This window comes from Ammospiza nelsoni, chromosome 4 (assembly GCF_027579445.1).
Source record: "Ammospiza nelsoni isolate bAmmNel1 chromosome 4, bAmmNel1.pri, whole genome shotgun sequence".
NCBI lineage: Eukaryota > Metazoa > Chordata > Aves > Passeriformes > Passerellidae > Ammospiza > Ammospiza nelsoni.
The window spans coordinates 53909384-53936456 of record NC_080636.1 but is presented as its reverse complement, the minus strand read 5'-3'; the positions used below and the strand labels follow the sequence as shown (position 1 = coordinate 53936456).

The 27073-nt window shown below is 39.3% G+C and overlaps 1 protein-coding gene across 2 annotated transcripts in view; it reads right to left on the bottom strand.

Annotated features, from left to right (window-relative positions):
• NR3C2 (nuclear receptor subfamily 3 group C member 2) overlaps positions 1 to 27073 on the bottom strand; it is a 189389-nt gene that overhangs the window by 58360 nt on the left and 103956 nt on the right. For both annotated transcript variants that reach the window (XM_059471471.1, XM_059471470.1), the window contains one exon: positions 20852 to 20991. In XM_059471471.1, the coding sequence (XP_059327454.1) occupies positions 20852 to 20991 (140 nt within the window). The remainder of the gene's footprint in view (positions 1 to 20851; positions 20992 to 27073) is intronic.

Below are 27073 nucleotides of genomic sequence, written 5' to 3'. Positions count from 1 at the left end.
ATCTGCTCCACTGATACACGCTGTAGTATCCTGCTCTACAAATAGCTCACTGCTTCAACTGGATTTCAGGAAGCACTCGGTGTAAAATAACATTTGTGTGAAATATCAAGTTCACTTGAGGGAATGTTTGAGAGTGAGGTGTGGGGGGAGCATTCTGGAATATGGAGCACTAGTTGGTAATGTGAGGATTTCTGAATGACTCTGTGGCTCCCTGAGTCAGACTCCCTCAGTAAACACTGTACTGAAACTATTCACCTCTACAATAATATTTGTATTTGCAAGTACCTGAAGCCCGGTACACTTCATTTATTCCTCCAAACTTCTGTGTCTGCCCCACCATCCTGCTGATATATTAATGTAACAAATTTTCTCTGCAGTAATAACCAAGAGATAACTTCTCATAGGATAAACAGAAAAATCAAGATGCACAGCACTAATTCTGTGATTTGCACCTCCATTTTAAAATCTGCAATTCCAGGCTGACTCCTTCAATAAGATGCATGCTACTTATAAAAGATATTACTAGAAAAATAGACTGTTTGTTTCACAAAGTTAAACTTTCCCCAACTCTTGATCTCAGTGAAAATGTTCTGTTAATTTTTTGTTTTTAAAACTAGCTGCCCTTTGGTTTTTGCAAACATTTTGATGTTCAAGTCTGCTGTGTTCTTGCATTTAGCATGCTCAGCAGATCACAAATTTTATTCTGTGTGAATGACACATTATCTTCAAAGCATATTTTTCTCTTGCATTTTTCATGTACAGTTTACTACAGCTCAGTCTGGAAATATGCTAAATTTATAATAATGAATATTATTATGTATAATAGCAACAATTTAAAATATTGCTAGCACATACGTTGAGAAATATTTTCCACTAGAACCCTGGTCAATAATAATTTTCTTTTAAAGGCTGCAAGCAAAACCATCACAAGAGAGCCTTTTAGCAGGGTCTCTTGAGATCCCAAACACAGAAATGTTGACCAAAGTAATATCAGATGCTCACCAAAGTGAACTTAAAAATTCTCTGCATTTGTTTGCTGACTTTTTGAGAAGGAGTCTGATTTACCCTTTGAACTATGTACTTGTCTCCCTATTTATTTTCTTCTTTTTCTCTCTCCATTTGTTTATTTTTAACAGAAACCTCAGCTCTCTGTCACCTACATAAATCTGAAGAAAGGGGATTAGGGGGCTGTAGAAAAAAGATCTGACAATTATAATGAAATTTCACAGTATGTTTACTGTTAAAATACTATAACAACATAAACCAAAAAGTGTAAATTCAGATATTACACTAATTACAATCACAATTTCCATTTTTAATTGATGAGCACATCTTTCCAAGTACCGTTCCCCAAAGTGGGTGCAGAATTTCTTGGCTGCAGAGCCACAGGTCTCAGTCTCCTCCAACCCTTGCTCCAAAAACCCCTAAACAGCACCAGAAAACAAACACTTCACCCTTTGCTTGCTCATCAAACCTCAAAAGGCTGAGCAAAGCATCACACAGCAGCATCTTGCTGATGAAGAACCAAAGCTTTGCCTAATTACCCCAAATTTTACTGGAGCTCATCTGACAAGTAAAACCCCCATGGCTCCCCTCACCCAGGCATGGTGGCTCTGACACCCCAACTGTGGCACAAGAATAACCTCTAAGAGATAAAAAAAGAGATTAATAAATCTGCCATGGTGACAGCCACCATGCTGGGTGCTGGATCCATGCCCTCATTTCTGCACCTTTTCCATAGGAATTGCAAGTTGCTTTGCCACAGAAATATACACAGGGGTGACCTTTCACACTGGAATCATCCTAGGTCTTGAACAACTAAAGCCACGGATGACTTGCTCTGCATCTGACATTTCCAACATACAAAGTTGCCACTAGGAGTTAAAAGCAAACAAGCCAGACATCTTTTAAAGCACACAAAACTTCTCAGACATACAATTCATATGCCAGAGTGACATCTTGAAGGGATCAGACCTTCCTTTTTCTGCAAGGGAATGGATATTCAGGTAAAACTGAATGTGTCAAATTTCAGCCCCAATAATGGTGGCCACTGAGAACAAAAATGAAAAAGGAGGCATAAGACAATAGAAAAATAATTATCTTGGGACATAAGGACATCATAACTCAGGCATAAATATAATTACTTTCAAAGAGCATTTTGCCTAATTGCGATAATTGTTATTTCAAAATTTTTTTTGCTCAACGAAAACTAAAGGCGAATTAATATATAATTTATATCCAGAATTCCCCCCTGGATTAGGGTTGCAGCTCCTCCCTGGTATATATCCTCACCCTCTGCATTCAACTAATTTAAAAAGAACAAAATCAGAAAGTACTCAGTTTATTCCCATTTAACTTCACAAGGGGCAGGTCTGGACACAGATTTCTTTTTTTTTTTTTGAGTTCATTTTTCATAATTAGAATTCCGGTAGTACTAAGCAGATTGAATTCATTTTAGTTTCCTGCAAGCAGCTATTTAATACAAACTGATGTGAAATGAAATGTCATTGCTTACAAGAAATGTATCAACAGCACAAAAATACTTTGGACCAATCTTCATAAAATAGAGCAATTTGCTCATTAAAGTGATAGAAATCAGCCAGGGACAGAGTCCAATCTCCTCAGGAGCAGCTGCTGGAGCTGAGGCTTGCAGGAGAGGTCAAGGATGGAAAGAGATGATGAGGGTGGTGGTCCCCTAGTGCAAAGCCATGGTAGGAGCTTAACTGCAGCTCCTGGAAAAGGTGAGTTTCACTACTGGCATCAAAAGGAATTGTTTTATCACGGGAAAATGAGAGTGACTAAAGGCAAAGACCACTTTGTAAGTAAAAAGGACAAAATCTGCATTAAGAAAATGTAAATTTTAAAAAGGTCACTAACATAAAGAAACAAAATCTGCCCTCTGCTTATGCCAGATTTCCTTGTGATGTGTTGCACCCCAGTTTATAATTGTGAGAGTATAACCCAATCCTGTGCTTCCCCTTATACATCCCAAATTGGTAGGCTGTTTTGCCATCCTCAGAAGTAACTTTGAAACTGCCAGGCACCAGCATTAAAAGCCTCCCTGAAAATGTGCACTTGTGTCTGAAAATACACAAAGAAAAGATCAAAATGAAAATTAAAAGCAGATGCACTTTATGTACTAAAAGGTTTTTCCACTTTGATAAGTGGATTATAATGAAGTGTGGCACCATGTTTCATACAATTTATTAATCCAGTCCCACTTATTTACACTCTGAAACAGCATAATGATTTCAATGTTGGAGCACAGCCAAAACTCACATGCAGAAATAATTAAAAAGTTATGTGGAAAGATTGGTGGTTGCTGGTTTTTGAGGGACTTCCAAAGAGACAGACGGACTTTTAGTTAATCAGAAGACCTAAGTTGAAGTAGACAAGATAAAGTGTGGAAGTGATCTAATTTTTGAAGGGGAATAGAGACCTACAAAAAGATAACCAGAGCCTGACTTGCTCTGCCATTACAGCCCCTCCAAGCCTGGAGAAGCTGGTACAGACAGAAGACCTCTCTATATTAGTGCTGCTGCAACCAGGGAAACTCCATTTACCCAAGTTCAGATGTCTACACTGAGTAAAAGGGAAAATCAGGCCATCAGTAAAAGAAATCCATATTCCTCTGCAGAAAAAAAGTGTTGGTTGGCAGTTCCCTCCTGGGCACAGCACACTTCTCCTGCCTCCAGGAGCACCCTTACTCCTTACAGTTCCAAGGTAATGGTCCCTGAAGATGCTGAGCCACCCAGCAGGTCAGAAATACTTCCTTTAAAGTGAAGACACCAATGGGAGATGCACTCATGCAGAAAATTTATTTTATTTATTAATTGATGCACAATGCCCAGTTCATTTTATCCACTACATTTCTGTTATTATCTGGCAAGATATACATGATGAAAAGATCCTATACCAATTCTGTCATTAAGTATTTCTACAGCAAATTCCTACTGAGGATAAGTGACTGCCAAAATCAGAGTTTATCACACTGTGAAGATATCCTGTGAACTATCAGAGGGACGTCATTGAAGTAGGAAGAAAAGAGGAGGAGCTGCCAGCACAAGTTTGGACAGAAAAATAATACAAAGAGGTGTAGCAAAATTGGAAGCAGAGATAGGAAACAAGCAGTAAAATTGTGGTTAGAAAAAATGCTACGGCATGTATCAAGGGAGAAATCCAAAATAAAGAGTTAACAAGGCACAGGAACAAAGGAAAATTTGGAAAGCATCACCACTGAAAGAGACCTAGGAACATGAGCATAATCTGAATGTAAGAAGCAATGTGTCAGAGGAGAATCAAGTGCCACTGAGACCCCTGGCTTGTTCTGTAGAAGCATTGCACAGTGGGGCAGGATGGCACAGCAGTGCTCTCTTCACGCATTTCTTTTGCAGCCACACCTGGAATACTGCATGCCGTTCAGGCACTTCATTACTGGAAGATATAAACAAACTGGAGGAAGTCCAGAGAAGTGGAACGGAAATGATTAGAAGCAGAGGGACAGATTTACCAAGAAAATTTAAAGTAGCCCTTTACCTGCCTGTAACTCCTCTGATAATTAGAGATGGGAAATGATAACAGCGGAGTTCAAGTCCCCTGTCACGTGCCTTCAGCCCTTTTGTCTTGGGCACCTGAGCATGTGCCTAGCCTTAAGAATACCGAGTAGCCAAAGATTTTTGACCTGATGAAGAGAGTAAGATCAAGGGAAGGAAAAAAATTTAGGCTACATGCCATCAAAATCCTCCCAGGAATTAATTATGTCTAAACGAGCTACCATAAAAGATAGAGATTGCATTGCTTGAAATTTCACATTTTACTGCTGATAATGAAAAGGGTTATTCACATCTCAAGTTTATCATCTGCAAAACAACAGGACTGTTCAATAAAAGCAGTTTTGCCCACACAAGTCTTTGCCACAAACATATATAGCACCAAGTTATCCTGTCCAGGTAAAGAGACACGGCTAAGCAAACATTTTTACCCCAGTCTGTGTAAGCCAGGTGGAACAGCTCTGCAAAATGACAAATTATATCCCAGCAGGAAAGTAACTGGATTAGCTTAGCTCCTCACACACTGACATTGCTGTGAAGTGATTTTTAGGAAGGCAGCATTTTATGTAACTGTTGAGCTGTCAGCAGGGCTCTACTGAAAGACACTTTAAAAGTCATGTAGAGGCTGCCAGAGCCTGATCCAGGGAACGGGTGATTACCATTCACATAGGTTTTGCATGTGATCTGGGAAAAAAACCCTCCAAGCAACCAAGCACCAAAAAACTAGCCAAAAAAACCAGCAAAGCCCAGCTGCAGGCAGCCTGCAAACAAGCCTGCTGGGATGCAGCTTGCTCTATAATCTCTAAGCAACATTCCAGGCCAGCAGCCATGTTTGGGGACACAAAATTCTCAAGCCCCTGTACTAGCAGGTGAGGCCACCCAGAAATGTTATCCTAAAGGTAACCCTGTGCCCCCACACCTCCCCCTGAAACCCCTTCGCCTGGCTTGGGCTTGCTTAAAACCACTTCTTGATGCTCCAAATAAGCAAAGTTCATACTTCTGCTCTGGAAAAATACCCTGGACAGATCCTTAGTCCATAAATGAGAGACAAAATAGAAGTCTGCAGTGTTTACTGGAAAGTCAGCATTTGTTACTAAAACTGTGCTGGCTATGCATACCTGAATAGCATGCTAGCTGAGGCTTTTGTTTATGCAAGCAATGCAAGCTTTAAGCTACAACTTTTGCAATATTTTTATTAACTCAACATTTTTCTGCTAACTACATTTAGACTCATGGAATGAAATAAGAACAGCATGAAGTCAACAGGTCTCAGCTTCAGTGCATTGGTTCCTTGATTTTACCTTATGATTTTTTTTTTTTTTAATGGATGCTATGCAGCACAGTTTTGAAGGTTTGGCAGAAGGTAAAATGACTGTGTGGTTGATCACTGCTTTGACTACTTACAAAATCATACCTATAAGCCTGAGAGTCCTACTCCAGGGACGACTTCCTCCCCTTTCTCTGTATAGTATATGTCAAAATGAATCTGCAAATTGGTTGGAATCTGTCAAAAACCAAATTATCATCATTGAATACGGTAGGTCTACATATAGTTAAGGTTGCCTGACACTTCTCATTTTAAGACCTCATTTTCTATTGCTTATAACTTTACCACACATTAGCAGTTAGGGCTGAAATTTTCCATGCTGTGTGTCAGCCTGAGGCTGAATATTATTTTGTGAGAGTAAGAATGTATCAGCTAGAAGCACGAAGCTTAGTGCAAAGTAAGTTTGTGAATAAGGGTAGGGAGGAACATGTTGGTTTTCTCCCGTGTTACATTTTTCACAGACATATTTGAGAAGCTCAAGAGCCTTCACACTTTGAGACAGACCCTTTGAAGCATCACTGCTCTGATACCACAGATGTGCCTTTTGCCATCTCATACATTATCACTTAAAATTATAACGGATCACAGCATAAAACACTGAAAAGTTGCAGTTTGTACGTGATATGATTTGCAAAGGTTTTGGTGGAGGTTGGCTGCCAACCTCCAGAGCTCCCTTCTGCAAAGAGCATGGACCAGGGCAGAGGGTCTGAGCTGAGCTTGTGCTCCAGCCATCTCTTCCATGTGCCAGGCAATGCTTTGGCACAGGGACTACGTGCAGAAAATCCCCATCACACTCTTGAGATGCAGCAAGGGAACAGCTTGGAGGAAAGAGGAATGAAGCACAGGTTGGAAAATCAAAGGCAAGCAAAGAGTAAGGCAAAAAATAAATGTCTATTCATGCACTGAGCCTGACCTGTCACTCCCATAGCTTGATTTTCTGACTGTTGAGCATTTTAAAAAGAGACTGCTTTCCAAGGAGGCAGACATGCAGCTGGTTGGGGTACAGGTCCCCATGTGAGGCAACTGGAACAGGTACCCATGGCTCCCAGCTCAGCCTACAAGCTTTCATGGTCCCTGGGACTTGACTTGCTGAGTTTATCTCAGGGGTGAGCCCAAAACAGACTGATGCCACCCTCTGCTGCTCTCCGTAAGCACAGGGTATTAAAACAGCTAGTGGTAGCCATAAAAACTTATGGATGCAAAATGTGCCCAAAAACCTGTCCCCAGTAGCCTTTTTGTCCCCCAGGTTACTGCTAGCAGACACCTACATGGCCTCACAGGGCTCTGTCGTGCTGCTGTGACAGAGGAGTGCTGCCCCAAGGGATGGATGTCCCACACACATCCCATTTCACCTCTCCCCCTCTGGCAACAAACCTTAGGAAACTATGACAACCCCTGGCTTGTAACTTACATTCTCTGCTTTTCTAAAATTTTCTGCAAAGAGGGAATGGGGCTTTCAGACCCTTACCACTGAGCAGAGGAGCATATCCCACACCCTACAACCCTGCAGTGCAGGCTGAGAGGCAGAGCAAGCACGCCCATAGCTGAAGGGAGAAAGACAAATGAATGCTCCCAGGACATATTCCCTGCTCAAACACCTCCTGCACAGGTAGTGGGCAACTTCTGCACACGTTGCCATGGGTGCCACTGGCCAGCAAAGCCACCCAGCCCTGCAGCTGGCCTGACATCCCACATGTGTGAGGCCTGCACAAACCACAAGCAGCAGTAAAACCACGGACTTGAGAAAAATAAAACTCAGTGTGAATTTGTGACCCAGCATCCATCAGTACCTGCAAGTGAGGTTACCCTGGCAGCTGCTGTATCTGCACACAGAAATTAAACTCCAGTGCTTGGGAGGGACACGGATTACTGAGCCATCATCAAAAGGTTTGGCCTGGGGAGCTCCAGTGCCGCATCCACGCTGCGGCTGCAAGAACACCCTCCCAAAGCAGGCTCTGCCAGAGAGAGCCATGTTGTCCTGCAAATACGATTACCCTGACTTTAATTAGGTAACTGGCTCAGTGGTTTTGATTGTTTCAATTGGGTAAGCATGTGACAGGGATTGATGTATAATTAAGATGAATTTTAAAGATAAGTGCCCATGCTGAAGTGGTGGAGCGGACAGATTTGTCGCTGCCCGAGGACGAAAGAGGAGAAGCACAAGTGGGAAGAGCTCCTCTCTCCGCTCAGCCAGTGATTGCTGACCTCTGTTTTTCATTATTCCTAGGAAGTGGTCAGTTAACCCTCATCACAGAGCAATAAACCGTGACAGAGAGTGCTGATTAATGCGCTGCTCCCCACCAGGGTCAGGCACGAGGAGGAACCCACGGCGGGCTCCTGGCAGTTTAAAATGGCCATTAGTTATAGTTGTGCAAAATGGAATTAACCCAGCTAACCGAGCACTGAGCAGCCATGCTTCTGCTGAGGTCAAGGGTTCCCAGGAAACCAAAGGTACACTATGTTTACATACAGGGAAAAATACCTAAAAGACTCCCTAAAACACCCCAAACCCTGACAGGCTGATTAATAAAAATGAATACTTACAATAAATTTGACTAAATAGTGAATAAACATAATACCTGCACTGTACATATTAACCGAGGGAAAGTCCCAGAGTAAAGGACAAAAGAAAAGCAACAGATTGCCTTCAGCAGCCTACTAAAACATGCCCCAGGAGAGCTGCTGCACTGCAGCAGGTGGCCCTGTTTAGATCTCTGTCCCCAAAATCCTTCCTGACTGCCCTCCCTTCTAAACAGGTTTGCTATTCTGCCCCTTCACAGGCTCAGCCACATGGCCCCTGTGTCCCTCATGCCTGGGCTGTCACACATATTCCTCACATTCCCAAATTTGCTGTTTGTAAACCCTTTTCCCATGAGATCCAGAGAGCTGAGGAAGCGGAGAGCAAAAGGTAAAGCCTAGCAGAAGGACACAAGCCAAACATGCACATGCCAGCTCAGTCTGTGACAAAGACATGACGGGCCTGAGCACCAGGGCTTTTTTCTGAACAAGAATCTTCCTCTCACTTTAAATTTAATCTTCCTTTATTGGTATTGGCAAGTGCCACTGTAAGGCGTGACCTCCATGTCTGGAACAGAACTGTTTTTGCTGTTGCCTGCTCTGTGCCCCTCACTGGATGCCAGAGGCCCTTCTCCCCTCTTTCCCTAAACCTTTGTTTCTGATTCCAGCTGAAATCATACATTTGTCCCACAACTGGATGGAAATATTTAATTCTAAGGTTTTCCCTCATTTTTTCAGTTGACAACCTTTGTTCAAAGTGAAGCCTCCAAGAAATTCCCAGGCATACTGATTTTAGGATTAAGGATTGCATAATCCCCATAATGCACTTGGCATATGGACTTTGGATTAGTCCCACTTGCAGTATATGGCAACACATCAAATCCACCTTTCCCTGTGGAATGTGAGTGGGCACCTTGGGCTATAGAAGCACACACAGCATTTCCCACCTTATTCCTTGTGGGAAACAGGTGTTCTTGCATCGTGAGTTTGTTATTGAAGGCTTCAAGGACACAAAGAATGGTGACAGTAACAAGGACCTTCTCACTTTCTTTGTGGAATGGTAATAGAAAATACAGAGAGTGCGAGAATGGCAATAGGAAGGGCTGAAATGAATTTCAGAAAGATGATACTGTCCTTCAGTTTTCTATTTCTGGAACTTTTTCTAACTCAATGGAAAAAGGGATGCTCAAGTAAGCAAATTTACCCAAATGCTGTTCAAAACCCCTCTGCTGCTCAGCCTCTTTTGTCTCATCACAGAGCTTTTAGCATGTACTAATACATATGTTTTGCTTGTGCTTTTATGTCCTTCATTTTTTCATAAGCTTTCCATGAAGGATCTTTTATTATTAAACAGTCAGTGAAAGAGCTCATCCTTGCCATATTTCCTCTTCCTACTTTGAAATGAATAATTTACATGGAATAATTGCTAGGTATTCTTTCTAAATTTCTTGCATGGAAGTGGATTCCTTCATGAAATAGAAGGGAAGCAAGAAAAGATGAAGCTCAGTGTAAACCACTGTGTCCGAGTGCCTGCACTATTTTCTAGCACCATAATTTATTTTATAAAGCTGCATGCAATGTTGCTGTATTAAAATATAGTCTACTTGACAGATTGCCTGCTGCCCTACATTCAGCACAGAGTTACCTGCACGATGACAGTGCAGAAGTATGGAATATGAAATACTACTCGTAGTTCTCAGGGCTCTATAAACCACTTGAACATCTGGAATTCAACAGTCTGGCTGTTTACACCTTGCAGATGAAGCCATTAACAACCACCCTCACCCAAAATAGTGCACAACCTGATAGTTTCAGGAATATGGTGCTATCACTGTAGGAATACTCTCATCCTGTTATCACTAAAAAGACTGCAAGTGAAAGGCATCATTTTTTAAGTAGGCTAGTGTCTTTTCATTCTCCTTTTTTAATTTTATGAATAGTTTAGTATGCCAGTGCACACAACCTAAGAAGTACTTATTATTATTTTTTCCCAATAGCCCATCATTATCATTCTGTTGTATCAGAGAAAATTAGCACCTATCGCTTACATAATTTCAAGCACTATTGTTAAGAGTGGAATTTGCATGCATGATATGGTGTATAGGCTAACACAAGTCCATTTGCTAAGTCCACGTGGTAAAATGGATGAATAAATAATTGAATGCTTTGCTCCAAATATATAATTATTCTTAGAAAAAAAATTAGAGCACGAGTCTGTGAAATACATATAATAATACTCATCTACAGCTAAGCACCCAAGACAAAAAATGTCCTTTCAGAAATGGAATGGTATAGTTAGATTCCTAAAATGCTTATAAGAAACTTGCATAAATGCCCAAGTTTTGAAAGTATAGAACTACTGCACTTCTTCGCCACAGGCATTAGCTTTAAATTAAAAAAGCTGTTCCAGCCTAATCAAGAAGAGGCTTATCAGAGAACTTGTGCAGAGCATGCAAAAGGTTTGTAAACCCTCAAACGGCAGTTTGGGTTGTTCCTGTTCAAAACCCTTCCAGCTCGGTTCCCCAGCCTTGCTCACACACACGGCATCGCTCAGTCGTCCCTGGGAAAGCAAAGTTACCTTTTTTACCAGCACCCTCACCCTGCTCTGCAATCAGCCTGGCTGCTGTGACCGTGTGGGAATTGTTTGTCATATGTCCCTTCCACCACACAGGATCACATCAGTTTTATGCTATGTGAGGGAGAAGGTGTTGCAACAGCGAGTTCTAAACATCAGGTCCAGTCCTCTGTCCTGGAGAGCACCACAAACTGATTGCCAGAGGAAGTAAAATAAACAGGCAGGGTACAAATGAGGGAAATATGCTCTAGTTCTTCTGCCTGGTAGCCCAAAATGAATGCAAATTCACCATGAATGGCAAATGAGTAGGGAAAATGTCACTATTCTGGGTATGGTTTTCCACAAGAATCGAGAATTAAAGGCAAATGAAATGAGATGTAAGGATCTGATACAAATGCCCTAAAAGTAATTACACCTTTTCTGAAAAAAAAAGTGTGAAATGTTAAATTACACGAATAAAAAAATATTCAAAATATTTACCAGAATATTCAAGTAACATGCAAATGGGAAAGCCTTTTGTTGGCATCTTGCATGAACAGCCTGAAAGTTTCAAAGAAGCAATTTTCTTCAAAATCACCATTACACTCTTTTTCTGTAATATGGACATCACATTATGTTTTAAAATAATGTCTCTGTCTTTCTATTGCAGAAACTATTCCCATTTTGGCATTTTTTCTCACCCTGTGACTTGTCAGCCTACGTTCTGAATCTCTAGAATAAATTTCTAAACCATAACCTTTCCACGTTTATTTTCTGAGGCATTTATGTAGCCTATTTGAGTTTCTTCAGACATTCTTTTCCAGGCGGGAGGCACTGAGTAGTTTCATTAAACAGAAAAACCTACTGCCTAAAGCAGTAATTCCATTACAGCTTTTTGCCCTTATTACTGGTCCTCTGGCATTACCATTGAAGAAAATCTGTAGATGGACCTTTTAAAAAGTTATGATTTAATAAATCAGGAAAGAAAAATCTGTTAGGAAGACTAGAAGGATGCAGGTGTCACTTCTGTCTTTAGGAGGAGCAAGAATAGATTTATTTTAAAATGGAGAGGATGGTCAAACAGGTTGCCCTGAGGAGTTCCCACTAATGGAAGTACCAGCGTGTACTAGAGAAGCTGCATTACAGCCTTCCCAAATGCACTCCAGTCAAATGGTTTAGGCACCTATTGAGCTCCAAGCAAGCACCACCATTATCCATGTGTTCTGCACGTGACTGCATCCTAGGAACCTTGCTCTGACTGCTGCTGCTGAACAAGTGAGAATCTTAGACTTCCCAACACCTCACAACCTGAATTCTGATCTAACTCTCCATGTCTCTTACTACATTATGTCTTACTTCTACACCCTTGGCCTTGCCTTGCCAGACCTCTAGCTTCTCCTGGGGACAATGAGGATGGTGATTTAGGATGAATCAGGACTGAAGTCAAAAGGACTCTTGTCCTTGAAGTCCGCATTCATGTGCTACTGAGAGCAAAGTACACAAACATTACAGAGATTTAAAGAAGAAAGAGAGAAAGGGAGAAGAGAGAAAGTCAAGAAGGCATGAAGGAGGTGCCCTGTAGAACTGGCATCTCCTTTGCCATGGGCTTACTTTATCATAATAAGCAAGAAAAAATACTAATTATCCTCCTGTTTCCTGAATATCCAACTTGTGATCCAGAGTCTGATTTGCAGTGGTTTAAGTGACCATAGCTGTAAGTAAAATCAATGGAAACTGCACTTTGGACATACTAAGAGCTATAAAATGCCAAGTACTTAGACCCTGAGGTCCTAAATATCATAAATCATGAAACCCAAATCAGTGGGTATGTCTGAGCTTAATCTGTGCCTTATCTCCTCAACTGTAAAATAGGGGTAATAACCACTCATCTTATAGATTAAACAATGCTTGTGAAGCACTTAGATATTAGTGAAATCACCACAAAAAAAGCTTTATAAGAAATGAGTAATTATGTATTCTGAGCAAGAGATGAATAGTAATCAGCAGTGAAGGCACAGGACCATACATGGGGCTACGAAAAGAATATAAGACATTGAATAGCTGCTCATTAATTGAACACCATCCAATCTCTTCAATGAACAAGGCAGAGGTGTAATGGAAAAAACTGTATGGGACTGTCTTATTAAGGCTGAATTAGGAATCATTACATGCAGTGCAGATGAACAAAGACGCAGGCCACTAACGTTCATTACTTTCATACTTAGTGACGATTTTGGAAACTTGATTTTTTTTCCCCTATCCAAAATATTTTATAAAAGCAAACTTTAAAAAAATGAACCAGCTCAAACCCCCTGAAACCCACTATTGCACCTAATACAAGAAACCACCGAGGAGCAGTAACTCCAAACTGCTTTTTTCTAATGGCTCTTAGCATAGACAAGGTACATGCAGAAGCCAAACATCATCATCACTCTTGAAATAGGTGGGAATGGACTGATTAACTCATGTTCCCTATTTTAGGGCCCTGGATTTGGCAACTCAACAGTGAGAAATGGCACCAAATAATTTTGTAGGTTAAAAATAGGTAATATATTTTTGGTCTAACAAAATTTTTTCTCTGTAAACAATAAAGACCTGTGGACTTCAGTGCTGACCATTGGGCCATTATTATTTCTAAAAACCCTGACAAAACTGCCTCTGTCAAAGTCTAGACTTCAAACCTAACAGAGACACTCACAAACTTCAACAACCTAAAACTGTGTTCCAAAAAAAGGATGAAATCCTGGCTTCATTTAAGGCAATGGGAGATTTGCCATTACCTTTCCCACTCTATTTATATCCGAGATGCTAGCAGATGCCTTGTTCCCTCTGTCTACAACAGACAGATATGTATGTACATTTTCTCTCTCTTTTTTATTCTTTTTTTTTTTGTCTGAAGACTGTTTTCCCACCCCTTATTTAAAATGGGATTAGGAGGCACAAAAAGATGCTTTGTTTCTAGCCTGATATATTTATTTTCCAGTTTTATCTGTTAAGAATTTCTTTTGGCCACAACACTGCAAAATTCCTTATCTCTAACACTGGAGTGCTGAAGGCCCCTTGCAGGATTATCCCCTTTTGACTTTTAACTACTTATCCTGAAACTGGAAGAGCTTTTCAGGTTTGAAAAATTTTCAGGAACTTAAGGGTTGTAGAAGGGAAGTGCTATTTGGTCCTAAAAGTGAAAATTATAACATTGCTTCTAGAGGCTGCCAAGGCAGGCAGTTAAAGGCATTTTATAAAGTAATATGTGTCTTAAGAAGCACTACCATAGCTGTAAGGAGCTAAAGCATCTGATTAAGGATGCTTTATGATATTTTATATGTTTTATACTGTTAAGATACAGATCTTGTCAATGTATTTCTGTCCAATTGCAAATTCCAATTTAAATGTCCGCTCATGCTTTATTTATCCCTTTGGTTATATTGTATCAGGTATTACACAACATAACAAAAAAACCTAATCAACAAAAACCTGATGGGGCCTGAGGGGGTACCTACAGAGCCTTAGCTGGGTAGGATGGAGTTCTTTCAAAAGTACTTCACTCTCCTGAGCTTCTTTTGAACTCAATGAGAAAAGTCATTGCAGGAGACAAACATTAATCAGCTAGCACAAATACAAAGCAATTCTGCCTTATGCAAGATACTTTACATCCATCTTACATCCATTTACATCCATTTCTAAAAACTGAAGTTCTGTACTCCTGTGAAGATCTAGTCATTCACCATCATTACAAATGGAATATTCTAAAAATGTTATTAGTTAGTCCACCCTCTCTATTACTCACACTTCCTCCATTTTCAGAGTCAGCTGAAGTCTCCAGCCTCACCAGGATACAGCATTAACCAAAAGAGACCTCTTTGGCTTATCCTTTACTACCACAGAGAACTAAATTATATCATTGGCTACTTCTCTTAAGAGCAGTTCCAAAGTAGGCACTTAAATCCTTCATACTCTTTTTAGGAAAGTGCCCCCACAAAAGTCTCTCTTTTTTGGTGGTTTACAGCATTCTTAAAATAGCAAACTAACTAATGGGATTTTTACCCATTTACTCTTATTTCAGTCAGTTCTTAGTTCAAAATAAATTCTCCTCCCTCTCGGTTGTCTATTCCTCAACTGCAATATTTATAGACAGTAATCATGCCCCAACTTAGATTCTTTTTGGGTAAGCTAAAAAGAGCTAAAAGCATTCAATCACCTGACATAAGATAAATTTTTATTTCCCAGATAATTTCAAAAGCTCTCCTCATGTGTTTACCTGACTTTGAATCAAGCTGTCTTTAACATGCTGGTGACCAGAAGTATACTCAACACTCCACATAAGCATTCCCAGCATTACTTATACCATGACAGTGTGAATACGTCCCTGATAGCTTGAAATACTTGGTGCATCTGAATTTTACACATCCATTTTGTGCAATTCTGCAAGTGGCTCAGCCAACTTGGAACTACCACCTAGAAGACAAATTTCCCAGGAAGCACCCTGTCTATCTTTCCTCTAGGAAAAGAGATCCATTCCTTTTTAAGGAAAAGGCAGTTGACATACTCAAGAAAACACTGAACTAATAGCTGTAGCATTGGAACATCTGTTAGCCAAATATTTGTGGCTACTTTAAATCAGCATGCACTGACAGAGCCACCCCCTCTAGGACGACTCTGACCTGCTGGGATGCTACCCTGTGATGTGTTAAAAAAGAAAACAACAACAATAACAAATTACTGGAACTGAGTTCCCCGTCACATCATATGAACGCCAAAATTTCCCTGCTCTTAACAGAATGTAGAAGGTAAGTCTGTATGGTGCTTGAATTTGGTGCTTGAATTTGTGGCTTCTGCAAAGTGGAAGGCTTCTGCCCAAGATAAACCAACCTTACCACTGCATCCATGCTCCATTTACTGGGTATCTGTGCTTGTGCAGGCTGGCTATCACCTACTGAGCATATTATTTTACAGACCAAGCAGGCTAGAAATTAACATTCATAAAACAAAGAAGAAAAGACAAATGACAGAGTGCAGGGGAAGAATAGTTGCACGCAGCCCTGTGCGTGCGTTTTTCAAGGCTAGACAGCTGCCCGTATTTAAATTCTCATACTCATCTATCCCTCTCCACAGCAACACCAGCTCACACAGTAAATAAGTTACCCTCAAAAAAACTGCAAATGTTGAGAAGTCTTGGGGGAGGGAAGAAATTATTAATGCTTTTGGAAAGGAATGAATGCAGATTTTCAGCTTCCTTGATATAAAATATTTTTTGTATCATTTTCACAGCTATTAACCAACTTATGTTCTTTGTGGCACTGCAGCTGCTAAGCCCACTCATTCTGTGCTTGTTTTCAAAGCAAGGCACTCCGTCACCTTGGTGGTTCCCAAATCTCCCCCCTCCATCTGAAACGCCACCACATTCTGCCTGCTCCCTGGTGCTCCACTTCACATTCACCTGAATGCATCCAGCGTTTTTTACTGAACACTGGACAGTGTTTTCCATGCAGCTCACGTATTCCAAAGACCCAAAAGGAAAGATTTCCCTCACGTTTCGCCTCTCCCCAACTTTAAAATATTCTGTTGCAATATATGTTAGATTCTTTAGTCTTTCCTTTTTTTCTTATGTCTCAGCTCTTGCTGCTTGGGGATTTTTTTTATTCCTTTTTGGGGGTCCCATTGCAAATTTTTTTAGCACCTTCCTCCTACCAGTCTCCTCAACTCTGAGCCCTTAGTAACTAAAGCCAGCCTGGAGAAGGAACCAAGACTTAATTTCACAGAGCAATACTGCCTGCCAGAGCTAAACCCAGGAAAAGTCCTTATCATATATCCATGAAAGCATGGAAGGCTGGTGGCAGCTTCAAACCTACAATGACTTAATTATTTAAATTTTATTTTACACCTATTAACCATAGCATATCAAGTAAGAGTAGCAGCTGCTACATGAATTTGACCAGCTCACTTGCCCTCAGCAGATCACCCATCTGCTTGCTCTTCACCTAATATTTCTGTTTGATAGGTTGTAAAACAGATTCTTGCAACAGGTCAGGAACAGAGTCAACTTCAAATCCCACATAAAAATTTCTATGAAAACATATGGACATCTATACTGAGTGATGTCAAATTTAGAGAGGCCACGGACCTTAGGAAAGTGGATAAAAGGAAAATTGCATCCTGTTATGGAAAAACACTGACTCCATTACAGTGAATGAACAGAAGAGTGGAGAGTGAAGAACTGTATGTATAATTAATTATAGTAATACAGACCTACAAAATTCATGGCTGTACACACTGCAAAATGGTGTGCAAAACGCCTGTTACGTGTCAACTTCAGCTTCATATAGCATAAAAAGTATTGCTTTATAAAATGATCAATACAGTGAACTTACCTGCTCACCAGGGGCTTTCTACAAAAAGTTATGCTAATTAGACAAATTATTTAAGGGCTATGTATGCTAGCATTCCTGATACCTTGATAAGTTTTCCACTTCAACTGAAATGAAAACAAAACAAATAAACAAGGGAGGCACACAGAGAGAGGCTTTTGTTTATCTTCTACTAGGGCCTATAAAGCCTTGGGAAGTTCTTCAACTTGAAGTGCATAGGAAAAGCACCTGTTTCTGAAAAACAGGCAGGATTTCTTTGTTCTTACGCTGCTCACTTAGGGGCACAGCAACATCCAGGAGGCATCAAATCAGACTGAAAAGTTTTCTTCAGTCAAATTATCCCTCCACTCTAAACTGACAAAAGTTTAGGTGAGGAAAAAAAACCCCCACAACCCTAGAAACTTCCGTTGTTGTGCCTGTGTTTTTACTTCAGAGCTTATTTTCTTAACTTAAAATCGAAAAACTAGCTGTGAGGTTAACCTTCTGCTACAGAAATCAAGAGCAGAATCTGACCTCTACTGAATTATCCCATCTTTGTATTTAAAAAAAAGGACAAGCTTCCTTATAACTGATCCAATATAATTTTCAATGCTCCCATTTTAAGAAGCTAAAAATTTCCAAGTAAATATGCAAAATAACTTGAAGAAAATGGTCATTTTTGCTGTAGTCTTTAGCAGCATATGAAGATGAAAAAAATGCCTTCCTTTCTTCTTGCTCCCAAGCCAAAGGAAGAATAAAAGATTAGCAACTTACAAAACAATATACATTTTGATTTAGGAGAGATTACCTCATACTTGTCTGGAACTTGAACATAATGAAGACTGAAAATGCAAAGCATAGGCAAGAACAGCTGTGATTTCTGACTTCAAGCCTGCTACTCTCCTTAGAGAAAGCTGCTTCAGTGGAAAAAGAGAAGACAAGCCTGGCCAGGTGCTTTAGGTTCCCTCACAGTACAGTGTATTCTCAGCATATGACTCTATATTGATCACAAATTCAAGTTTAAATCACTTTAGGGATGGCCATATCTGTAATTGAGAAAAAAACCCATAGAATAAAATTAACCTATGTAAAAATGTATTCTAAATGTACATACCTTAACTTTTGCAGTGACACCATTTACCAACACTTTTACAGCCCAAAGATTTTTAATGCTTACAAGGCAGATCAAATTTATGTTAATGACAAAATCATGTTTCTTCATACCACTCTCCTGTTCATCAGTCAGTCATCAAAAAGCCTGTACCTACTTGATACTAAAACTAGTACTTGAATAATTTATAGCCTTGGATTTAATGCCACTTGAAATTACTTTTGAAATTTTACCATTAAACCCATTTTAGTACTCCTTTTGGTCTGCACCTCTCCTTCTGCTAAATCCATTAGACATTTCCTGAAACTTCCAAGACACAATTAACTGGGAATACAACTACCGGATTTATAATTTGAAATGCAAACTTTAGTCACTTTGTTCTTCTTAGTTTCTTGGGTTTAAATTCCAATACAGTTCTTATTTTCTGTTATAATCTCTCTGGGTTTGTAGGATTTCAGAGGAGCCTGAAGGAATTGGCAGTCAATGGCTGTTCATGGTGTGTTGACAATGTTAACCATTCCAGCTGAGACCCAAAAAGCTGGGTAGTGTGCAGAGTTCTCTCTCTCCAAATCCCTCTTTTCTCTGTTTCCATGCTTTTTGACCCAATTTGTCTCCCCACTTCATAGAGGGGCTGAGTTGGAGGAGACCTTTAAAGGTCCTTACAAAAAGAAGGATGTTCATCAACTGAGGAACATTTAGTGGATCATGAAAGAAATGTGTGCGTCCCTGTGCTACAAATATTTAATTGTTTCAATTATTTCAAATAGGAAACCTCAGGAAGGGGTTTTTATTGGTCCTCAACTGAAAAATTTATGATTGCTCTACAAGAAACCTCTTGTTACAAAATTACCTACAAAAACTTTTATTTATATGGATTGTGCCAGGATGTTTGAAGCCAATATGTGTGTTATGTTTTTGCTATGCCCTTTTGGGGCCAACACTCTACAATATATAAAAAAAAATGCAAGCCAAGACAAAATTTCTGCCTAGCAGAAATGTGTGTCTGCCTAGCAACAATGCTACTGGTAGCATCAAGAACTCAGTCATGTGCATACCAAGAAATCTAGACAGTGTTCACATACCACTGGTAGGTACATGTATCTTACTATAATGACTCTTAAAAATGTATTTTAATCTAATTCAAAGCACATCAAATTTTTAGGGATGACAGGGTAGCTTTCTCTTTCATTTTAAAATTTTTTTTGCATAACTTGCAAACTTTCGGTAATTACTGATCAGTTTTATTTACATTTAAAAAACGTCTTTCTATGCCTGATCAGAGAGTAATCCTTTCCTAATAATTTTGTCTTCTGAAGCTTGAAAACTGCTTGCTGCTCTGTTAACTCCTAAAGGGATTCCTTAGTAATTTTTCATAAATTCCTGTAAATCTGGATGAGAATATCCATCATGCTATGTTGGAATGGTCAGCAAAAGAGATCATTGGGCAAATAGTACCTTGAAATTACAGTGATTCAAGACTGGAGAGGAAGCTTTCCTGGGAGGCAGGAAAGGAGGCAGGAAGACAATAGAAGGTGCTGTCACTTCACACAGTGTGTGCATGTATATGGAAAGCTTCACCATCACCACCACCTAACCAAAAATTATCTTCTCATGATTCAGGGGTCAACTTAGATGTGAGTGCCTGAAGAGCCATCCAGGATGTGGTGTGGAAGTTCATGGAGGAAATCACTCAGCCAGAAAAAAGAAGGTTTTCAAGTTCATGTGCTATATCAAGCAACTAAATGCTCAAGAAGAAGAAGTTGGGGAATGAAGACATCAAGGTCAGCTACTACACAACTTTAAGAGAAGATGTTTTCAGCAAGGGGAAACCTTTTCGTGTCCTTATAACTTTGGGAAGTTAATTTCAATTAGATTGACACTTCTGATGATGGATAGATAAATAGATTGATAGACATTACACGAAGCCTTGACTTCAGTGACGCACAAGCCCTCCAGGTCTATTTAACAGAGAGCTAAATCCTTATTGCCATCAGAAGTAGATTTAATGATCACAGAAGAAATTAATCACACCTCACACTGCCTCACTCAGTGCACAAGCTGGACACCATATTAAGAACCTATTTTTTTCCTTCTAGGGTTTTTTCATGAAGATAAATCAGTGAGTAGCTATCTCCTACTTCATCTGTGGTAGTAAGAACATTTACTCATCAGGAAAGACTTCCAAAAACCTATACAGTATTTATGCCCTTCGCATGCCATGAACTCTTATTATCAGATATTAAAAACCTTTTATCCACTTGATGAAGTTGCTTACAAAGTCTGTAAAGGTCACTCAACATGGTTTTTTTTCATATTAACAACATAGAATTTTACCAACAGCAGAAAACACATACGAAAATTTATATGTCTATATATATATATTTCTTTTATAAAACAAAAAAAAAAAATATTTTGTCTTTTGTGTTGATATTTTTTGTGTTTTCTTACCTTCTACTGCTCTCTTGAAGAAAACTTTACAGCTGCCACATGTAACCACCCCATAATGACATCCAGATGCTTCATCTCCACACACCAAACACACTTTGGAAGGTCTTGAAGATCCAGTTGATACACTTCTCAATGAAGAGCTGGAGTGAAAACAATCAAACAAAACAAAGCAGATATGAATATTTCAATTCACACCAGCCATAATACAAAGTTCAATTAAGAATTAATAACAGGTATATTGCTCAAGGCACCTAACAATTAGTAAACCACAACTCTTTCTGGCAGTGCCTAGCTGAATACACAAATTGCTTTAATTAGTAAGTGCAATATTTTTATTGTCTGTTTTAAAACACCCATAATATATCAATGTTAATGTGAGAAGTTACCACAAGGGCAGTGGAATTTATTGGTAGCAGATGATTAAAATTGAAAATGAAAAACTAACTAACAAACAAACCATTCTGGCAGCAACCTGGCAGCTATAAATTTTCTTTCTGTTTCTTTATTTGTTTGAAGCCTTCACAGCTAAGGAGTACCTGTAAGCAAAGCTCTAAGGCCTTGCGATGAAATAGTGCAGCAAGGTGGTATGTACTCCCCTGTCTGTGCTCCTGCTTAGCCCTGCAGTAGTTAATGAGCTTATTTCTGATATTCCTGCAATTTAGCACCTTACTTCTCATGTAGTTTTGAAGCCTTTGTACATTCTGCAAGTGCAGAAGATTTTCCCATGTGCCTGTACGTGCCAGAAAAGTGCCAGAAAAGCAGCACTGGAGGTTCAGACCATCCTCAAGTTTGGTACAGAGATGCACCTTACAAGCCTGATTCAATCACCTACCTCTGTCTCAAACTGCAGGGCACCATTAGGAAACATTTTCCACTCTCAAGGACAATGCTTTTCATAAACAAGTCACATTTCCTGATCCTGTGAGTATCCTTCCCCCAGGAACTAGAAATGCCACCCTAATGCAATGGGCATGCTTGGAGAAACATGCCAGATCCTGAAGGAGATGAAAGTTTTGCATCCCTCCATGTCTCTATGGGGCTGGAGAGAGAGTCTCCTTCCACACAGCCTCTCTTCTCCAGGTAAACATGACCTCTTGCATTTCTTACACGTTATCTCCCTGAACGCTGCCAAACAACTACAAAAACAACCCTGAAAGACTTCCCACCAGCAGGGAAATTATCAGGCAGGTCAAACTGCAGGTCCTAGGCTGTTTGTCCATCAGCCGCTGGGAAACAAAGTCCACAGGTAGTCTTAATTCAAATATAAGATAATGAGCTTGTTAAAGAACTCTCAAGTATGAACCCTTTGCCTTTTTCCAAATTTCTAACTTCCTTTAAAGAGGGATGCAGAGGCCAAGTGATTTATCCACAGGGCACAGCTCAAATGTCACTCCAAATGAGGGACCGCAGCTCCCCTACCCTACAGCTTCAGTGCAACATCAAATCTAAATGTCTGCTTAAATGACAGCGCTCAGATGTTAATCAAAAAGTTCCAAATAGTATTCATTCCTGCTCTTGTCTCCTCACTAGTCTGTTAGATTTACTAGTTTTAGTCCCTGTGCTATTTATACTCTCATTACATAACATCAAACTACTCGATAATTGCTAGGTGATGGCATTAGCTCATCTGTTAAGAGAGAAAGCCTCACCAAATCCATGTTAAAATAAGTTCTGTGTGCTCCAGTCAGTCATACCTGCACACACTGCATTAATTTACCCCCAGGAAAAGTAACTTTTCCAGGATTTGCCAAGGCTGTGCTGGTATTCAGCTCTGATGTGTTAGGACAAAGTAAAACACTTTCTCCCTCCAGCACATTCCATGCTGCGTGAAAAAATTAGACCTCCCATTAAACAAAAATCTTAAAAAGGTGTCTACTTTCTACAGAAAATGCCAGTAACCTGGAAAACTCACCTTGAAAATTCTCCTTCTTTCACTGCAAACATCAGTATTTTGCCTGAGATGGGAAACATTTCAATTCTGATGTAAGACCAAAATGTCTCAGGGGATTTTTAATTTTGATGCTGCATGTTCCCATTTCTTCATAAGACTGGCAAAAACTTTCCTGGTCTTTCTACCCTAAAAGAGGTCAGTGTATTTTTTTTATATCTAAAAAAGACGTAATTTTATTAGAGAGCTTTTCCTGTAGAGAAATGGAGGTTTCCAGGGTATCACAGCAGTGTGCATGATTTTTATTTTTATATATATACGCATGCACATGCTTCTCTCTATATATATACTGCATATATATATGTAATTATGTATTATTTTTAGTTGAAAATAAATTGTCATGTAGGATTTGCAGAAGGTGGGAGAACCTTTTTTTAGACACAAGCTACCCTACAAAATTGCACTTTCACAGAATTATTAGGTTAAAAAAAAGTCAGCAAAGACAAATTAAGACACCAGTTGATCCATGACTATTATTAAATGCCTGCCTAAGACGCAATCTGTAGCATATTTTATACAGTGCTCCTCTCCACTGAAGACTTGAGTACAGCTGGAAGGTATAGCCTGAATACAAAGTATGTATTCAGCTACTCAGCCACAGCATCACAGGTGGAAGCTTAACATTGTGCAATTAAATCAAATTAACTCATTCTTTTATTCAGTTTAAAAGTGGAATACATGAAAACATAGATGAGGCATTTTCATTCTTAACAGGAATATCAAACAAGAATTGTTCTCAAATACCTTACTGCAAAGAAACATTGATATTTGCTGTTGGTACTTCAATCTCCTCCAACTTGTGCCAGCTCTGGCTATGATTGCCTTCAATGAACAATTTTTAAAAAAAATCTCTTATTTTCTCTTTCACCCATGCAATACCAGAGTATTTGCTAATTCAAAACGCTGCTGTAATACCTCACACAAAGGTAAAGTGGCGCAAATAATAAAAGGCTGAGCACAAAAAAATGCTCAAATCACAAGCTAAACCTCAGGATAACTCGTTCTCTCCATGGAAGCTTTTCTTTCCAAACAAGGCACACACAGATGGTTGTACCTTTTCCTCCTAAATCTCTCTCTTTTCAAGCTGTCATGCCTCCCCTTAGTCACCATTGTGGAAAAATATCTGACTGATTAGGAACCTACCCCTTGGCCTTTATTTCAAGGCCAGACATCCAGTGTGGATGACATAAGAAGATATTTCATTTATTCATCACTGTCATTAAATCAATTCTTCTTATTAATCATCATAGCCCTTTATTCTATAATATGCATAGGCAGAAAAACTACACTAAACCCTCCACATTGAAATTACTTCTCATGCATGCTCCAAGTTAAATATTTCCCTTTGCATTAATTTTCCACATCAGCATGCTGTAAATTTTTGGCCTGTAAAAATGCCTAATGTAAACTGACATGTGGGAAAAGTTATAGGCAGGTAACACTTAATAAGCAAAATATCAGTGTTAAATTCAGTTTATTATAACAGAGATATCTACATTAATTTAATTTTTGCTCCTTTTTTTTGGAGATAAGTTTGATTATTTGCTCCAGATGAGAAGTTTAGTTACAATACTACAAGTTACTTAAGCAACAAGTCATTCTCTCTTCTGGAATATCCAAGAGTTGATCCATGTAAGAATGAATACCATAAAAAATATTAGAAACTTTACAATTGACTCCCTGGAAGATAACTAGCCTAGTGCCAAATATCTGTTAGAATGACATGCTAAATCTAATGGCATATGTGGGCCACAGCAGGTTTCAATCTTAAAATTCAGATTGAGTGAAAACACCGTATTTACCCAAAACCAAATCAGAGCATATACCCTATTGCTCTGATATTTACCATGTTTTTTAAGAAAAACTTTTACACAACAGGCTGTTGTTGAGCCAAGACATTCCTTGTGGGTGGCAAGCTAGTTTCAATATAAACTCACAACTGAAAACACCAGAAATGTGAAAGAGTGCCAAAGAGCTGGCTACTCATTCCCATTTTCAGAAGCCAGTGGTTCCCACAGGTAGATTGGGTGTTGTTGCTTTCATGCTTCTCTCATTATTTCTAATACAACAACAAGAATAGGCAAACACAGTCCCACACCCCTCCCATAAAACTCCACAGGATCCAAACAGAGGAGATCCACCAGAGCATGCATATTTTATCCCAATGCTGCTACAGCCAAGGGCAGCACAGGGGTTTAACAACGCCAAATGTATCTCCTAAATGATTGCGAAAACCGTTGCTTCAATGGCTCCAGTAACATTTGTCACGTTGCAGGGTATGTGATTAAAAATAAGCCTGATTTATTATCCCTAACAGTGCAAATGCTGGCAGTTAAATGCTGACCTTGACTAGCCATTGCCATCAAGCTCATTTGTGTCTCTCAGAGTTCGCTTTAGTAATAATTATATGGAGAATTAATTAGAAATAACAGATTTTGTAAAGAAGAGTCAATAAACCCACAGATAATCCAGCATTTTAAAAGCTGATTATATAGGTTATTATGCTTTCCAAACCAGATGTCATACAGGAGCACAGTTAAAACAAATGATGCCTCTCTGATGATAAAATGAAGCACTCCAAAGAAGCATAAGCCACAATATGTATTCCAAAGTCATTTGTTCCAAGCGCTTTTATTATTATGAGATCTAGATGAGTCCTTTTTAATTCCACATCATTGACTTTTCTTTTTAATACTGAAATTTTCTGGCAGTAAAACAAACAGAAGGAACTCAGGTACACCTCAATAAATAAAGGTATGCAAAAACAAAGGTAAAAAGAACTTGAGATTATAGAATCATATTTTTACCACAAGAACAAAAGAAAGTAACTGTAAGAGGAAGAATAATCAGGATAATCAAGATGCAGAGGCTGCCAGCAGTTTTTCTACCCTCTCATCTCATTTCTGAAGGAGTATAACCTCCCTGGAGTCATCTTCTGCTGGGAACTAGCACCTAAAAACATGGTAGTAAACTCTGCACTGTAAATACTGCAGTTAACCTACCTGTGGCCCAAAACAAGAGCATTTTACTTCTCTTAGCAGCTCTCCCAGCACCTTCTTTTCTCTAACTCATTGTTCCCTCAGCCATCATAGTAGACAGCATAGAAACCATTTCCTTTTCACATTACTTCCATTATTTTTGTGCATGTCCACATAATATTTTCACTGTCCAAGATAATTCTATTACTCCTTTAGAAAGTGACATACTAGTCAGAACTTGTCCAGTAGATTATTTCTTAAACCAATTCACTCCACAATGATGGTAGTCACAACCTCCCCCAGTGCCATGTATCTATCATCTCCCAGATTCTGCTCCATGCTGCCTGCTTTAATTGTCAATATTGATGTTTGACCAGCATCAGTTTTTGTTGTATAACCTGAATTTTTAAACAGCTTCACTGCAGGAAAGAACCCTGTCTCTCTCCTATAACTACTTGAATAAAGCATATTAGCAGGCTGGAAAATAGTGTTTCTTAAATGTCAGAGTATATAAACCAATCTTCTTGTCAGCAGACCAAGAAAGCAGAGAGGAGTGAAGAGGTGCAGAGATGAAATGATCAGAATTTTGGAGGAGAAGGCAGTCATGTGGGACCTCGGGAATGTTGAGCTGAGGAAGACTGCTGGAACCCAACCACCCCTGAGCCTCAGCAACAACACTCCCAGAGTAGGCAGAGCAACATTTACCCTCTTTGAGAGCATATTTTAAAGAAAAACAAGCAAGCAACAAATAGAATTCAGTAGCTGTAATATTACATTTAAATTAGTGGTCAGCCTCAATTAGTTCTTTAGGGTTTCTTGGGTTTTTTTTTTAAAGCACAGAGCTTTTGTATTCCAAGAGAGAAAACCTTCAATTCTTTGAACTTCAAACACTACAACCTTTTTTAATCTAAAGAAATGCTCAGTATGATGGAACATGAAGGAATTGGAAAGGAAGTGCATTTAGTTAAGAAAAAGCAAGCTGAGAACCTGGATGGTATTTTTCCTCGGCAGCTCCAGCTTTCACTTGAAGTTACTTTATTTAGCAATGCCTAAGGGTCACACATCACACTTTCATACCTGGATCTTAATTTTGATAACAAGCAAACTCTGACATGCACTAATAGAAAAGGCTCCAACCTTTTTTCCAAGCCCCACCAAATCTAAAAATATGCACTCAGGATTTAAAAAAAGCATTTAAGTTCCAATGTTTATTCGGCAAATAGAATCTGATGCGTTCTGTGCCGCAGTCAAAGTGAACAGGTTCCTGTATTTAGCTTAACCTTAAGGCATATGTTG